The following is a 17,922-nucleotide window of genomic DNA, read 5'->3' as shown; positions in this document are numbered from 1 at the left end:
CAGTACATACACAGTGTACATACACACAGCACACACACAGTACACACACACAGCACACACACAGTACATACACACAGTACATACACAGTACACACACACAGTACACACACAGTACATACACACAGCACACACACAGTACACACACACAGTACATACACAGTACATACACACAGCACACACACAGTACATACACAGTGTACATACACACAGCACACACACAGTACACACACACAGTATATACACACAGCACACACACAGTACACACACACAGTACATACACAGTACATACACAGTACATACACACAGCACACAGTACATACACAGTACATACAGAGTACATACACACAGTACACACACACAGTACATACACAGTACACACACACAGTACACACACACAGTACATACACACAGTACATACACAGTACATACACACAGCACACAGTACATACACACAGTACACACACAGTACATACACACAGCACACACACAGTACATACACAGTACATACACACAGTACACACACACAGTACACACACAGTACATACACAGTACATACACACAGTACATACACACAGCACACCCACAGTACATACACAGTACACACACACAGTACATACACAGTACATACACACAGCACACAGTACATACACAGTGTACATACACAGTACACACACAGTATATACACACAGTACATGCACACAGTACACACACAGTGCACACACAGTGCATACACACAGTACATACACACAGTACACACACACAGTACACACACAGTACATACACAGTACATACACACAGTACATACACACAGCACACACACAGTACATACACAGTACACACACACAGTACATACACAGTACATACACACAGCACACAGTACATACACAGTACACACACACAGTACACACACAGTATATACACACAGTACATGCACACAGTACACACACAGTGCACACACAGTGCATACACACAGTACACACACAGTACATACACACAGCACACACACAGTGCATACACACAGTACACACACACAGTGCATACACACAGCACACACGCAATGGTGTACCACGTCCGACCGCAAAGCCGCATGGGTTAATTAAAATATAATTCGTGAATTGTGTATAGAAGTCGGTTAGCAGCCCGCATGCCGCGAGACAACCCGATCGCGGATCGATGAACTGTCAACGAGCCGAGGTCACTTGCCAACATCGATACTTTTTTTCGATTCTTTTATTTTCAAAATGATTGTGCATATAGCGCCCTCTAGTGGCCACAGAGCTCACGTGAACATACAGCTTGTACCAATCGAAAATAATCGATTATTCATCCGACCTTTCCATTACTCGTTACACTTCTAATCAAAGACACACGTGACAAATCCATCTACACCGGTCCCCAGCCTCAGGGGCTACGAATTATGGCAACAAACTGTTCGCTCACCACACCAATGTAGGATAATAGCCAATTAGGCTCATTAATTTGCCCTAATGAGCCACACTGCTGATACAGAGGAGCGGTGGTGCAGTGGTGAGCGCATTACAGCGCACTGAATCCAGCCATGCCCAAATTACGTTACCACAATTCACGGTTAACATCAGCGGACACCGTTGCTATAAATATTCACACGATAAGCCACTTCGCCGCGCTCATCACCTGTGGCCAGGCAGCTCAGTGGCCTTACCTGGTAAAATAAAAACAAACATAATTTAAATTTCGATTTAAAGCTTTCGTGACTGCATGGATTCATCTTCTTGGTTCTTTCGGTAAAGTCACGTAGAATGGAAATAATAAAATAATAAAAAGAAAACATAATAAAATAATTCTTACGACGTTTCAGCCACAACGCAAGCAGCCGTCCTCAGGTGGAGAACAGGTCTGTCGAGAAGACATAGTCTGAATGACTCTGTCTTCTCGTTGTGGCCGAAACGTCGTGAGAATTATTTTATTATGTTTTATTTTTATTAATTTATTATTTCCATTCTACGTGACTTTACCGAAAGAACCAAGAAAACATAATCTAGTTTAAATAAATATCTGGACCTGTCCCCGGGGCTCCCACCAATGTCCAGACCTCTCACGAATTCGCGCCGACGAGCGTGGGTGAAGTATGGTCAACCGACACGACAACTTGACGAGGCGTGGGTTGGTTGGTGGAGGCAGTCATCCAGCGGTGGATTGACAAAGGGCCATGGCTCAAGCCAAATGGAGCAATCAGCCGCGACGAATGTGCCTGATGCTTCGCAGTGTTTGACGCTTGTGGGATGGGTGACCTGCACCACCACATAGGCAGCAGATGGCAGTGCAGCATAAGAGATGACCCACGTGGTGAAGTATGGTCAAACAGTCTGTCCCCCCCACCGCGACCGATAGGCGTGGGGGCCGTGCCGGATGAAGCTAGTGCGGGGCCTGTAGCATCTGTTATAAAGGGGCCCTAAATTTAAAAAAACACGAACATATTAAAACACAAATTTTTTTACTTGCACAGTAAAGTATTTGCATTTTTTCATTTGCTATACAGCCACAGATAATACGACAAATCGCTAACCTCAAACACCCAGTCGTTCATGGAAGCTGAAGGCGGTATAGTACTATAGTAATAGAGCAAGTGCAGAATCACTGAACCGGAATTGATAGCTTGAAAGCATTTAGCGCGGGGCCCTTGAAAGTGCGGGGCCCGTAGCTACACATGTAGTAGCTACTACTACACGTAGTAGTGGTGGGGGCAAAATTACTTAATCCCACGGTATACTAACACATGGGGCTGCGTCTTATAATCCGGTGTATGCGTGAGACCATTGGGGGAGCGGTGGCGCAGTGGTTGTCGCACAGCGTTAATGGAACCCGGGGTGTTCCCACGAGTTCGATTCCCGATCAGAGGCCCAAACATCGGCGTGACGAATATCTAGATGAACATGGTGCTGGGCCTCCCCGCTAGGTTGACTCAGCCCTAAATGATTTCAAAACACGAACAAAATCAGCACAGGAGAGACAAAGGCGGCCTTCTTTTAATAGGAGCTCGCTAACAGCGCTACCCCCAAACTGTCTGTTGAGGATCAACACGTAGTAGGCTTCGCGACCAATAATAATATCCATAAGAGGTTTTTGTTTTTTGAGTTAGATCGTGTAAATAAAAATGCGTCGTTAAACCCGCCACAACAATTGCAAATGTTGTGGATGTACTCTCTAACACACAACCGGTGTAGTGCTGTACTCGTGTAATGGGCTCAGCTGAGTCGCAGACGTAGACTTTGAAGGCAACACATTTATTCAGTTCCAACACACGGGGTAACTTCCCCCTTAACAGAATAACAACCTAAGGTGGTGCCCACCAGGCTAACTACACGAGTTACCACGTGACCACCAGGCTAACTACACTAGTTACCACGTGACTGGTGTAGCTAACCACGTGGTGACCAGCAGGCTATCTACACGAGTTACCACGTGACTGGTGTAGTTACCACGTGACCACCAGGCTAGCTACACTAGTTACCACGTGACTGGTGTAGTTACCACGTGATCACCAGGCTAGCTACACCAGTTACCACGTGACTAGTGTAGCTAACCACGTGGTGACCACCAGGCTAACTACACCAGTGGTGACTGGTGTCGTTACCACGTGACCACCAGGCTAGCTACCACTAGTTACCACGTGACTGGTGTAGCTGGCCACGTGGTAACCACCAGGATAGCTACACCAGTTACCACGTGACTGGTGTAGTTACCACGTGGTGACCACGTGACAAGCTACACCAGTTACCACGTGACTGGTGTAGCTAACCACGTGGTGACCACCAGGCTAACTACACGAGTTACCACGTGACCACCAGGATAACTACACTAGTTACCACGTGACTGGTGTAGTTAACCACGTGGTGACCACAAGGCTAACTACACTGCACATGGGTTACCGAATTAAGGCCGAGTCGACCTAGGGGAAGCCCAGGACTGGTTCCATTATAATCGTCACTTTATGTTCGCCGTGCTCAGGTATGGAACTAACCAATTTACACCAAAGGCAAATACAAAGATCCCCCGTATAGACTTTAACAGACCGTCGGGGCAAGTGCTGTTAGCGAGCCACGCGCACACTCAACAAAGGTAAGAAACACGTCGGAGGAGACGCGTCACGCGTGAACTCTCAAACACAAGTCGTGTCGAGCACTTTAAAACGATTGCTTTGTGTGTGTGTGCGTGTTGTCCTATTCACAGAATAGAGTCGTGGACCCCAAGAAAGTTTGGGGGCAAAAAAAACCCTCCCCACCCCGACAGACGCTGCTGCTGCTGCTGCAGTGCCCCTCCTCCTCCTCCGCATCCTCCTCCTCCTTCTCGTAGCCCCGCCGCTATTTAACCCGCATCATGAGCGGACGGAAGCAACCTCAGCAGTCCGAGCCTCCTCCTCCTCCGCCCCAGCAGCAGCAGCAACAGCAGCAGCAGCAGGCGGAGATGCCTGCCACGGAGAAGGACCTGGCGGAAGACGCGCCCTGGAAGAAGATCCAGCAGAACACGTTCACGCGTTGGTGTAATGAGCACCTCAAGTGCGTGAACAAGAGGATTCACGACCTGCAGAAGGACTTGTCCGACGGCTTGCGGCTCATCGCTCTGCTCGAGGTGCTCAGCCAGAAGAAGATGTACCGCAAATACCACGCGCGGCCCACATTCAGGCAGATGCAGCTGGAGAACGTGTCCGTGGCCCTCGAGTTCCTGGAGAGGCAGAGCATCAGGCTGGTGTCCATAGGTGAGGTTTGGTGGTGGTGGTTGTTGTTGTTGTTGTGCCCGTTGTCGGTGGTGGTGGTTGTTGTTGTGCCCGTTGTCGGTGGTGGTGGTTGTTGTGCCCGTTGTCGGTCTGTGGTGGTGGTGGAGCGAATGTTTGAGAATGAATGGAGTTGCATTCGCGGGGGGTTGGGACCGTTGCTTGCTGCGTTGCGCGATGGAAGTTAAAGACGCAGCCCTGCAAGTGCCGTGGTCCACGCCACTGCTGCAGGAATGGACTCCGTTAGGAGGCGCTCTGGTAAACCTCTAACAGACGGTATTTTGCCCTAATAATGATGATTCTTGCACGATAATGACCTTATATTTTTGTTGGTTATTTCACTCAAAGTTGAGTGCATCAGCAAGGTAAGTAACATGTTTATTTTAGTTTTCAATTGAAGTGTATGCATAGGTAACGGATGTATGCAAGTCACACTCGTGTTAGATTCGATCCACTGCTGTTACTACCATCATCTGGCTACGTCGCAGCCCATGCCTAGGATACTGACTCACTTTCCACCATGTACAAATTGTATTCACCCCACGGGGATGATGGGCTGAGTGAACCTAGGAAATGAAATGCAACTTGCGTTTTGTACAACTCAAAGCAAGCAGTGGCGTTGAACTTTAACTTCTTTCGCACCGTACGTAGCCAACCGTGTTAATCGGAGGACCGTGGAAGTTTGTGCTCAACACGATGAACCCGGCAGCCGCAGTTTGATTCCTAGCCATGGCTAACAGCCGTGTCGAGTGATATCCAAACCGGTGGTGAAGTATGGTCAGAAAACTCTTTGTGACTGAAAGGCATGGGAGGGCATAACATCCAGCAATTGGTGCTGGATGAATGCCTCGATTCAGCCCCAGCAATGCACGGGACTGACTGCACATTGTCCTGTAGGTACTGCACTCGTGTGGAAATCCAAGGAAAATATCCAAACTTGCCCTGAAAATCTGAAAATCCGAAACTCATCGCGAATAGATTGCAGGCCCCATCGTGCTCAGCAATGTGCTGTATATCCATTGTGCATCAAACTTAATGACTTTACAAACACCACAGTACAGTACAACGAATGGCAAGGATCAATGCAAATAAACTCCGCAAGATCAAATAAGGGTCCTGGGTATGTCATTTGATCATCACTGGCTGGTTGGTCCATGTCAAGGGAGAGTGGCTGGTTGGTCCATGTCACAAGGGAGAGTGGATGGAATTGCTTTGACAGGTTAAACCCACAAATTAAATGTGTCTCTGTTTGAATGCAGGGGATTACTGTGGTCCGAATAAGGCTCTTAACCTACATAGTTGGTGAGCAGTCGCCCACACCGCAGCCTTATCACACAACAACATAGAATTAATTAGGGCTCACCTTCTAGTGAGCGCGCTAAAGTTAGGCATTTCGGGAAGTCGCACAACATATTCCCCATCCAGTACCCGATTGGTGCAGCTCGCAGTGAGGGATACATATTGAATTGTGGGCCTCGGGCCGTAAGCTATTTGTGAAACAGTGAAGGGTGCAGGTGACGGCAGATCTCTCTTGGAGCAGAAACTCCTGGTATCCACGTGGTTATAGATTGGGGGTATTGCCACGATATAAAGGACAGCATCTTGATGTAACACGATTTTGAATTTTTTATCGTGATATAGGTTGACCACATACTTTGAATTTGACGGTTTAATGTTGTTTTTGTGCTTAGTTGTACCTCAAGTTCAAATAAGTATCAATTGATCCGCACCTGCAAGTCACTCAGCTTATACCTGCCGTAGTAGACCTTTCAAATCATTACAATGCGTAATGCTCATAAAACGTACATACTCTCAGTTACCTAAAATTATTGCTCAACCGACTAAGAAAATTCTTGTAAATCGCATAAATGACTCTGAAAGTTATTTTCCAAAACATTAATTTATCCGACAACAAGCAATTTATTGATAGCCTAAAAATCTAGTCGGTAAATAATATATGTAAAAAAAAATACCAACAATTATATTTTGCGCAAAGCAATTGATGACGATTGTCCGTGGCCCTTATATTGTGTTGCTCATGGCAGCATCGCCGTTATAGTGGCAAGTCTGTTGTGAACATTGGCATCATCATCTGTCTGTCTTCAGTTTCAAAGCCTGGCTGGTCCTGCGAAAGCCCTCTGGCTAAAGGAGTCCGAGTCGGTGTTTTGGAACAATACAGTAGCGTTCAGTCCAGATGGCTCTGTGAAAGGCCCTCTCCTTTATAATTTAGCATCCTGTCCATAACTGCTCGCTTTGTGTGGTTATCGTGGAGAGAGTTTGCGGGTTGAGGCTGCTTCTGGGGAGTATTTCCTTAAGTTGCCGCCCCGATGACATGTGTAACCACGTGCGCAGACATTGCTGTCGATCCGTCGCTGGTCGGGGGCCTCTCCACGATTTCGCGGGTCGTGAGGTCGTTATTTGACCGTACTTCACCAGCAAGCGTAAATGCGGGTGCATGGAAGTGCAGTTCAAGAGTGTATTTTGCTGCGCTAACCTCTGATGCCTACTGCGTAGCACCGCAGCCTCTATATTTAAGGTGGTGCCCTTCCAAGTGGTTGAGCCTGCAATAGAAAGTATCTTGTGTGCAAACTTTCCCGACTGCTGCCTAATTGTCCTATTTAATTTGCCGCTGTAAAGACACGATCGTGCGGTACTACAATTTAAGGCATGCACTGCAATGCCCTTTATTTAACTGGATACTCCGCGGTGTAATGGTGGTGGCACAGTGGACTTGCAATCCGGAGGTCACCGGTTCAATTTAAATCCCCCCCCCACACCTCTGTCCACCCAGTGGTATAAATGGGCACACCATGGTGAGTGGACCTGCATGTCGCGTGTGGTGGGGGTAAAACGTGGGTATTCTCACCTCTTTCAAGATGTCTGGCCAGCGTGGAAGAGTAGGCCAAATACCGTCTAGAGAGAGACCCCCCCCAGAGCTCCTTCTGCCAGCCACCGTATACGCAAGCAGTTTCAGTGCTGCACCTTTCGCCTACCCAGGGTAAACGTCACGAGCTCTTGGTTTCATTCGTGCGAGTGTGCGTACTCAATGGAACGAGCGAGCAGGACAGACTGACACACTTCCAGTCTATACTCGATGCTCGTCCTCGCAAAGCGGTGGATATTCCATTCTGTTCTCGAGCGCGGCAACGTGTTCAGGAGCTAAACGCCAATGAGGATGTTCAGAGAAAGCAGTGCATCCACGCAGACAGATTCAGTTCAACGCTGGCGCTGCCATCTCCTGGTCTCGTTGCAGCCCCCAAGCCTACAACGGCCGGTGTACGCAGGCAGTTTCCCATCCGCATACTAGCCGGGGTCAACTCTGCTGAGCTTACGAGAGCGCGAGAAGATCTGGAACGTTCCAGGGTGATTCGGTCGTGAATTTTGCTGCGGAAGGAGATGTCGTGGCAGTGTGAATATCGGGAGGGAAAAGCGAAGGCAGCTGCTGCCCCAGATTTAGGGCAGTGGGGGCGGAACCTGAATGTCTAGTCGGTGACCTGTATCCAGGTCATAAGCCATTCAAAACAGAATGTTTCTACTGCTTGGGTGACCAAGGTTGGTAAATGGCAACGGCAAAGCCAAAGCACTGCTTGATGTTGGGGGCACCATCTTACGTCTCAAAAGCTATAAATAGAAGCACAATAAAGGTTGACGAAGGTGAAAGTGAGGAAGAGGGCACCCAGAACTTAATTTCTCATTCGTTATTTCCTGAGAAAAACTTGCGAGCCCGGCTCAGGGGAGAGTACAAGGCACTGTCTATCCCTGATAACGCTGTGCTGTATCATTGTACCCTATATTCCTGTGAAACAGTCATATCGTAATCAGAATATGTATTTATACTGGAGGAATCCGATGAGCCATACAGTTCTTTTTCACAGATGTCCAGGATGGGTAGGGTAAGAACGTGACAACAAACATTACAAAACACGATTGTAGTGCAAAGTACAAGAAAGGTAAACAAATCACCCAAACCAGACACAAATACAACACTAAACCATCTCCATCCTACCTGGCAAAGCCCACTGAGGTATCAACTTATTTTTCAGAAGCGACCTGCCCACAATTGATAGCTCAACAAAGTGGCTTATCATGTGGACCTTTTAAAGCAGCAAAATAATCCAAATAATCTCAATGCACGTTTCTAAAATGTGGAGGGACAAAACCGGATGGCAAGAAAAATCCACGGGGACGTACCAACATGAATCCCGGAGGAGCATTGCGACACTGCTGCTGCTGCTAAAACATGGAAGTGGTGGCGCTGAACCCGTTCAGTGACCTTTGGGTGTCTGTCAAGCACCACAGCTTGGCTACTTCACACACACAATCTCATGGCTACTTTACATACACACACACTCCCATGGCTACTTGATACACACACACTCCCATGGCTACTTGACACACACACTCTCATAGCTACTTGGCACACACACACACACCCATGGCTACTTGCCACACACACATGCTCATGGCTACTCGACACACACACACTCTCATAGCTACTTGACACACACACACAGTCCCATGGCTACTTGACACACACACACTCCCATGGCTACTTGACACACACAGACACACACTTCCATGGCTACTTTACACACACACACTCACACTCTCATGGCTACTTGTCACACACACACACAATCCCATGGCTACTTGACACACACACACACAATCCCATGGCTACTTGACACACACACACACCCATGGCTACTTGACACACACACACACAATCCCATGGCTACTTGACACACACACACACCCATGGCTACTTGACACACACACACACACAATCCCATGGCTACTTGACACACACACACTCTCATGGCTACTTGACACACACACACACACACACAATCCCATGGCTACTTGACACACACACACCCATGGCTACTTGACACACACACACACCCATGGCTACTTGACACACACACACAATCCCATGGCTGCTTGACACACCTACACAATCCCATGGCTACTTAACACACATACTCGAATTGCTACTTGCCTCCCTCCTGCAGCCGCAGCATTTGCATCCACTCATGCCGAGTGACACTTAACGCTTCAGCACACCGACAGGCTGGTGTTGAAGTGGAGTCAATAACGTGTTTTCCATGATCACCGATGCAGAAGCAGGGGCCGCATTCGCACAATGCTGCAAGCGCTGCGGTGGCCAATATTAGGCCGCGCTCCTTGCAGTTTCTTAATTTCGGCCGGAACAGTAAATAAAAACAACGCATTTCCGGAAAATTATTTTGGCAAGCCACGTCCTAATCTCCTTGGCTTGTCCTAAAACCTGTTCGTAGGATTACAAGAATATGGGGTGCAATAATACGTGCTGGCTGTGGGTTGATCGTCTGGCGGTAGTGCCTTCCGCTAATAATCCCTATGCCAAGAGAGGCTCGCGGCGGACCGGAAAATATCGAGTGAGATATTAATCCTCGGCTCGACGGATGTAGAGTGGCACAGCATAAGACGATAGCTGCTCGAGACTCTTGAACAAAGCTCCGCTGCTGAACGCTTCCTCGACGCTCGACGTATGTGCACGTATATTTGGGTTGAATTAAAGGGGTTATGCCATTTCTGTTGCGTGTGGCATTGGAGCTGGCTGAAGTGGAGGGTTAGGATGTGTTGCGATGCAAGGCGAATTTGAATGCCTTCAGCAGCTCACCTCACGGCTATGTTTACTCCCCAGTGAGTTCACAGCACCAAACGGAGTGACGCCATTGCCAACAGGGACTCTTTCCCACGCTGATGGTGGGGGATGAACATTGCAGGTCCTGCCACCCGCGGGTGTCGTCCGCGAATTTTCTCAACTCGATTATTAAAAAAGAAAATCCAGATAACGGCGGATAATAAGATATATTTTCCGCATGGCTCCATTTGTTCTCACAATTTTGGCAGGTGAGAGGAAGCCGCACCACAAAGCAGGACGGCGGAAAAATCTGTGGACAATCACAGAATGCAGGAAGATTAGGAGGGCAGACAGGAGTGTTGGCGGACACTACATCTCCGGCAGATAAGAGGAGTCGCGGAGAGGGGTCGGGGGGGGGGGCTAATATGACTTCGAATAAAGGTGTTCAACTGCACTCTGCCACCTCTTTATGTGCGCTGTGAAGAGCGGGTTACATCAATTGGCAAGCTAGACATTTGCACGCAGTAATTCGTTTCTTGTCCACGTGACTCGCACGGCAGTTCATTGGCAAGCTTCTCCTTGCGGACGATTGACTTCGCCGTTTTTTTTTTATCCCCTCCAGAAAAGCCCTCCTGAGGCACAAGCGGCCATCGCTTTCTTATCCGAAGTGTTTTGGCTCGCACCGCGCAGTTCCTCGTTCCGAGCGATGTCCCCCCAACGTTTCGCTCCACGTCGCTGGCAACGTCTTCGCGAGGAGCCGAATTGACTCGCTCGCGTTCTTTCTCCCTCAGATTGTATAGGCACAGTGTCCTTCATTGCAAGGCCCACGGGCCACCGGCAGCTCCTGGTGGCCTTTTGTGCGGCCCTGACGTTGCGGCCCCCCGACAATACGCAAGTAGTGAAAACAGCGTCCCATCATCATCGTGCTGCTGTCAAACCCCCAATGGTTTGAAATGTGTGGCGGCCCTCGCACTGATGATGTCTTATCGGCGAAAGTGCCCCCCCCCCTCTGAAAATGAGTGAAGAACACCGTTATAGAGGGTTGGCAGCTTCTGCCGCCGACGCCACTGCTGCTGCTGCTACTGCAGCCAGTGTCACCGGTTCTTGATGCCGATGTTGGGCCATCACGCCGAATATTCGCCACAACCCAAACTCAAGTCGACAGCTACGCGGAGCTGCGGCGAAATCCTACGCGGTAGTAGAGCGGCCATTTTTTAAATAGACAAACGAGCTGTACTACCCGGCTTCGCCCGAGACTTGGATTCTTGTCTTGGATTAATACACGGCCTACGCGGAGGGTGGGGGATGCGTGACGTCAACAAGCACACTGCGTAACGCTGCCGCATGCGGGTGACATCACGGATGTGACGTCACCGCTCACTTGCCGTGCAATCTATTATATCCATTATTGCGCCCCCCCCCCCCAAAATGCTAAAGTCAATTTTTATTATTTTTGCATTGTGTACAGTCTGGAAGCTACCCACATGCCACATTTCAAGTTTGTTGCATGTTGGGAAGTATGCTAAACATTTCTAACAGACACACATATTCACAAATTTACCTTTATACATAGAAACCAATAGTTCACGAGTTTCCCCACTCTTCGTCTCATTCACCACTTTGGTGCTCACCTCGAAAACAAGGCTTTTGCAAAACAACAATTTGGATATACCCGCATGGACCGCGGTGACTCATACTATCCACTGCATGCTTGCCAAAGCTTGCGATACGTTAAACAGCGGACGCTGTGACCTTCTCTCTTCTCAATGCACGTTTACTTTAGGAAAAATGTGTTTCGTAGACGTTGAAGTATTGGTTCTAACCGAGAGTTGGCAGATAGATGGGTAAACGAGACCTCCTTACACATTGATGTTTAACAAGCACATTACTTGTACCGCACAGCCATCAGCTGAACTGGCTCGCAGTACAGTATTAGACTATGCAGTTCTACAGTGCTGTGTTGTATTTACTTCAGTACAGAAATACTGTTTGTACTGTGTTGTCCATTATTAAACTGGGTTTAAGGTTAAAGTTTCACGTTGCTTTCACTCTCAAGCGCGAGTTAGTTGATGGGCACAGCCTGGCCAACAATGGCTGCACACAAGGGAGAGAAAAAAAAACGACATCGCATTAAATGTGGCTAGCGCACTTAATTTGACTACATTCCAGTTGAGATAGTTTAAAATTCTCAATGAAAACGACTGTATTCTGTTTCAGGGTGGGTGGGAAAGCGCTGCCCCCTACTGTGTGGACCTGAGGTAACTTGAAGGGATCTCAAAAGTAGTTCTCTGATATCCGTTCCCGCAGGTCGTTGCTTTAACCTGTCGTGTTGCACTGCTCTGCAAGAAGCTCGACTGTTAGTTTGTTGTCCTTCCCCCCGCACCTCCGATTAGCGCGGTTGGCTACGTCCGGTGCGAAAGAAGTTCAACATACGGGACACACATATCCTCCGTTTCGTGGTAGGATGCCGATAAAACAATTGTGATGAAACTGGGATTAAAGACTCGGACGTAATGAAACTCTTGATACGGTTTGTGAGAGTCAGCAATGTAACATGGCCCACTGATGCGAGCCCTCATCATGCCAAACAGACGAATGGATTCTCTCCTCGCAAATCATTCCTGGTCTGTGGCCTTCCCTGGCGCCCGCATCATCCTCTTGCAATCGGTTCCGGCACCGTGGATCGGAAATGCGGGAACGGACAACGGAAACGAATAACACGCACTCTGCAAGGTGCGAAAAGCAGTGCGAAGTGAGTGAGAGAGGTGCACACTTGGAATTCCACAGAGAGCCAGCTAACGATTAGCGTGGTTGCCTACGTACGGTGCGAAAGAAGTTCAACGTACATAGAGAACGAGTGCAAATGTGCAGCAGATGCATCGTGCTGACCGCTGAAGGAACGAAGTGGGCTGAGGCAGGCCACGTCGTCATGAGGGACGGTGGCCGCTTGTTGAGGCTGGTGACGGAAGAGCAGCCGAAGGGGCGGACACGTCCCAGAGGATGGACAACCGGGGGAGATGGAGCCATGCGATGGGCCCTCGTACATATGTGTGTGTGTTGAACTTCTTTCGCACCGTACATAGAGAACCGTGTGAGAATTGCACGGGGGCGAGGTGCTGGATTGTTGCATCGCAAGACCACGGGTGGTTTTTTTTGTGACAGCACGGGGGGAGATCATTCGTCTAGCAGCGGATAGACCACGGCTGGATGATGATGATGATAATCATGGTTAAGGCCGTGTGCTTGAAATGAAAACGCAAACGAATTTTTCTGCCGGTGTCACTTGGAAAACGTCGCCTTTTAGGTGTGTGGCAACGATTTGAAAGTTGGAGGTGGGCAAGTTTCCATGGAGAGGGCAGGGAGGGGGGTCTCGCGTCCAGTGCCCAAGGGGGCACGACACAGCTGTTAAGTGACGGAGGGGGGGGGGCACAGCACGTGAGTACAAGAAACTGCCTGTCCCTGATGACGCTGTGTGCTGTATGATTGTACCCCATATTCCTACCAAACAGACCCATCATCATCAGAATATTTACTTCTACTGGAGGAATACGATGAGCTTTGAAGCCACTTTTTCGCGTACGCAGCCGTGAGGCTGCAAGCCACTGGCGAGGCTTCGCACGAGTGTCTAGGCGTTTGGCTTGCAGCCATCTGGCCCCCAGGCTTCATCCTTCATCCCTACCCCCCCCCCGTACATTCCATATAAGGGCAAAATCTCCACCACTGGCTAACCTGGCGGCCACGGTCCTGCTCTGTGCATACCGCCCTGCGGGGGATGGTAAAACAAACCCTAACTGGAGTGGCTGCAGAAACACAAACCTGGCTTTATTTTTTTGTGAAACACCACCGCCCGCTCGTCGTGGTGGTGCGAGGCTGGTTTCTGGGCGATGCCTCGTGTGCTGCAGCGGCTGGGGCGTGTATGGAGAGCGGTGGCGCAGCGGTTAGCGCGGCCAACATCGGTGACGGTTATATGGACCGGTACCTCGGCCTCAAATGCGTACCGGGTGCGGTGTGTCAACACCGCCACTGGGGAGACAAAGGCGGCGGGGCGTGGTGCTGGCCACCCACCCCCCTCGTGCGCTGTATCCGACCTTCATAGGTGCTCGCTAACAGCACTTGCCCGAACAGTCTGTTACAGGCTATACAGGGGTGAGGGGGGTCTTTGTCTGTGTGAGAGAGCGAGTCACCAACAGCGCCATGCGGGATTGACACCAAATCCGCCGGCTCGGCATGCACGTTCAGACGGACGGTCCCAGTGGCCGGCGTCTGGTGAAACTGAGACGCGGTTTTCAACGTTCGACGCAACTTTCGGGCCCTTTGTCGTCGATCCCGACTGCTGGAGGAAGGGCCTCTGGTCTCGCCGTGTGAGCCGCGGGGAGGGGGGGGGGTTCTTGGACCAGACTCCTGATCACTGCGGACCGGTGAAGTGGGCTGGTGGGCGGAGGAGGGGGGGGGGTGCACAGAACCGGTTCAGATATCGCTCAGCCGGGAACCGAACCCAGGGTTCATGGCACGGCTTGCACCACTGTTCCACCCCTCATGTTGGCCATGCCCGTTGCTAAATGCGAACCGAAGTGTCGTGGGTCTTCAATGTCAGATTGCTTGAATATATCCCTGTTCTTGTGCCGCTTTTCTGAAGGTAACTGTGCGTATTGGTGTATTTTGGGTAAGACCAAGATCCCCTGCATAGCCTTTAACAGGCTGTTCGGGAAAGTGCTGTTAGCAAGCACCTAATGAAGACCGGCACGGCACACGAAGGGGTGGGTGGCCAGCACCACGCCCGGCCGCCTTTGTCTCCCCGGTCGCGATGTTTTCACACTGCACCCAGGTACTCATTGAAATTTAAGTCGACCTCGGGGAGACCAAGGACCGGTTCAGATGTTCAACACTGGTTGGGCAAGAGGGCAGCTACCCACCCCACCCTACAAAACACAGGGGTCAAGTGACATGTCTTGACCCCAATTGTACTGTAGTATAGTAATGTAATAGCTCCCCAAGGTGGTGAGATGTTAACTACCTTGCCTGGTATACAGGAGGTCGTGCGTTCGATCCCAACCCTGACACCTGTTGCATATGCGGAGTTTGCTTGTCTCTCTCCACGTGGTCGTGTGGATTTTTCTCCGGGTCCTCAAGTTTTTCTCTCCACGTTTAGAATCAACATCACGCGTTTAGAGTGTTTGGCTGCTACAAATTTCCACGCGATAAGCCACTTCGTTGAGCTATCATTTGTGATAGCCAGGTTGCTTCTGAAAATAGCTATATAGCTGTGGGCCTTTCCTGCTAAAATAATTTATTTTGTTTAGTTTGAATATTCTTCAATTGCAAATCAACTTTAAATTTGCTTCTAATCGCTTGTTTAATATGGCATCGCTTGTTGATATGACGGCCGAAAACGTAGACGGCAGTCGGCACTTGCGAGGTAAACATTCCACATGCAGTGTATTAATGAGCGCACGTCAGTAATTAATATGCAGTACTGTACCGGCGCCTATGACCAAATCACACGGAATGCGACCAATTTCATCAGATCTCGGAAGCTATGCAGAGTTGAGTCTGCGTAGAGCTTGGATGAGCGACCACGACGCACAACAAGTCATCGTAGAGGCTGCCGAGGGCCTGCGTTGTGGGCAGCAGAGGGCAGCGCAACAAAACATCCATTGTTGTGCTGTAATTCTATGATCCCACACCTATGCTCCCAGTTATCTGTGCCCCATCTTCACCTACCTGCCCGGACCAGCATGAAATAAGAATAGACATTTGTATTTTTAATTGCACGCTTGATCTCAGAATGTCATGCATGTAAATAAGGATAACAAGTGAGAAGCAGGCGGGGAGAGAGAGACACACACACGATGGACCAGTGTTCCATTGTGTGTGTGTGTCTCTAATTTTCAGAGGGGGGTCCACTTTCGACAATAAGACATCGATGCGAGGGCTGCCACACATTTCAAACCATTGGACAGCAGCACGATGATGGAGTGTTTTCACATTTGTGTATTGTCGGGGGGGGGGGGGGGCGCACGTCAGGGGCCCGCACTGGGGGCCACCAGGCTGCCACCAGTAGCCCGTAGGCCTTGCAATGATGAACACAGCGATAGAGAATCAGAGAGCGAGAGAGACGGAGGAGGCCGTCGTTAAAACAGCCGGCGAGGTCTTCAGCGGGGACTTTAAAGCCTCCATCAACTGCGAGTTCCTGACTTCCCAAGGGCAGGGAATTCTCGAGCCTGGGTGCCGCCGTGCAGACGAAAGCCCCCGTGGCCACCCCGCGTCCGTAGCCTCGGAGCATGATCCAACTGAGGGCATGATCGGTGGGTCTCGAGATCTCGGTGGGGTGTGTGTGGCTGTATAGTGGAGTGTGGTGGCTGGCTAGTGGAGTGTGTGGCTTGGTAAGTGGAGTGAGTGGCTGTGTAGTGGAGTGTGTGGCTGGGTAGTGGAGTGTGTGGCTGGGTAGTGGAGTGTGTGGCTGGGTAGTGGAGTGTGTGGCTGGGTAGTGGAGTGTGTGGCTGGGTAGTGGAGTGTGTGGCTGGGTAGTGGAGTGAGTGGCTGGGTAGTGGAGTGAGTGGCTGGGTAGTGGAGTGTGTGGCTGGGTAGTGGAGTGTGTGGCTGGGTAGTGGAGTGTGTGGCTGGGTAGTGGAGTGTGTGGCTGTGTAGTGGAGTGTGTGGCTGGGTAGTGGAGTGTGTGGCTGGGTAGTGGAGTGTGTGGCTGGGTAGTGGAGTGTGTGGCTGGGTAGTGGAGTGTGTGGCTGGGTAGTGGAGTGTGTGGCTGGGTAGTGGAGTGTGTGGCTGGGTAGTGGAGTGTGTGGCTGGGTAGTGGAGTGTGTGGCTGGGTAGTGGAGTGTGTGGCTGTGTAGTGGAGTGTGTGGCTGTGTAGTGGAGTGTGTGGCTGGGTAGTGGAGTGTGTGGCTGAGTAGTGGAGTGTGTGGCTGGGTAGTGGAGTGTGTGTGGCTTGGTAAGTGGAGTGTGTGGCTGAATTAACTCCTGGATGTACGGTTGTGCAAGCCCATATAATTAACCCACTCCACCCAAACATTGGTGGGGGGGGGGGGAGACCCACATCTAGCAGTGAATTGACAGAAATGTCTGCACATGTACAATGCAGCAGTCTAGGTAAATCATGAGCAGTACTGTAGAGTACTAATGGCATAATATTCGATAACCACATATATGTATATATGTACTCATATCTGTGAAGCCATGCGCTTTACCCGTATTCTTGTAGAGGGAAATTCAGTTTTCATGTCCATAAGACGTACAGCCGTTTCAATACGGGCAAAAAATGTATTCGCGATGGGACTTTGTAGGATGAACTCTGAGCTTTATAAGAGCACGGGGTGACCAATAAGGTCTGAATTGGTCTGCAATAAGGTAGGGCACTGATAAGGGGTCGACGGGTATGTGTACTCTACGTAAGAACACCTATTATCCTCGGCCCTATGACCTACGACTCGTATTATCCACGGCAGCTGTTAGGTTCCGTGAAGACTCCCGTCACCCCCGGCCGTTTTTCTTCCTCTTATCCGCGATTCACCCGTGATGCATAGGGAAG

General features: G+C 49.9%; 1 protein-coding gene across 2 annotated transcripts in view; it reads left to right on the top strand.

The window, feature by feature from the left end:
• LOC144731293 (filamin-C-like) overlaps nucleotides 1-17,922 on the top strand; it is an 88,502-nt gene that overhangs the window by 8,624 nt on the left and 61,956 nt on the right. For both annotated transcript variants that reach the window (XM_078612346.1, XM_078612345.1), the window contains exon 2: nucleotides 4,210-4,735. In XM_078612346.1, coding sequence (XP_078468472.1) covers nucleotides 4,357-4,735 — 379 coding nt within the window. In that variant the 5' untranslated portion in view covers nucleotides 4,210-4,356. The remainder of the gene's footprint in view (nucleotides 1-4,209; nucleotides 4,736-17,922) is intronic.

This window comes from Lampetra planeri, chromosome 38 (genome assembly GCF_965212315.1).
Source record: "Lampetra planeri chromosome 38, kcLamPlan1.2.h2, whole genome shotgun sequence".
NCBI lineage: Eukaryota > Metazoa > Chordata > Hyperoartia > Petromyzontiformes > Petromyzontidae > Lampetra > Lampetra planeri.
Note: the sequence above shows the minus strand (reverse complement) of the source record. Positions and strands in the feature narration are given on the sequence as shown.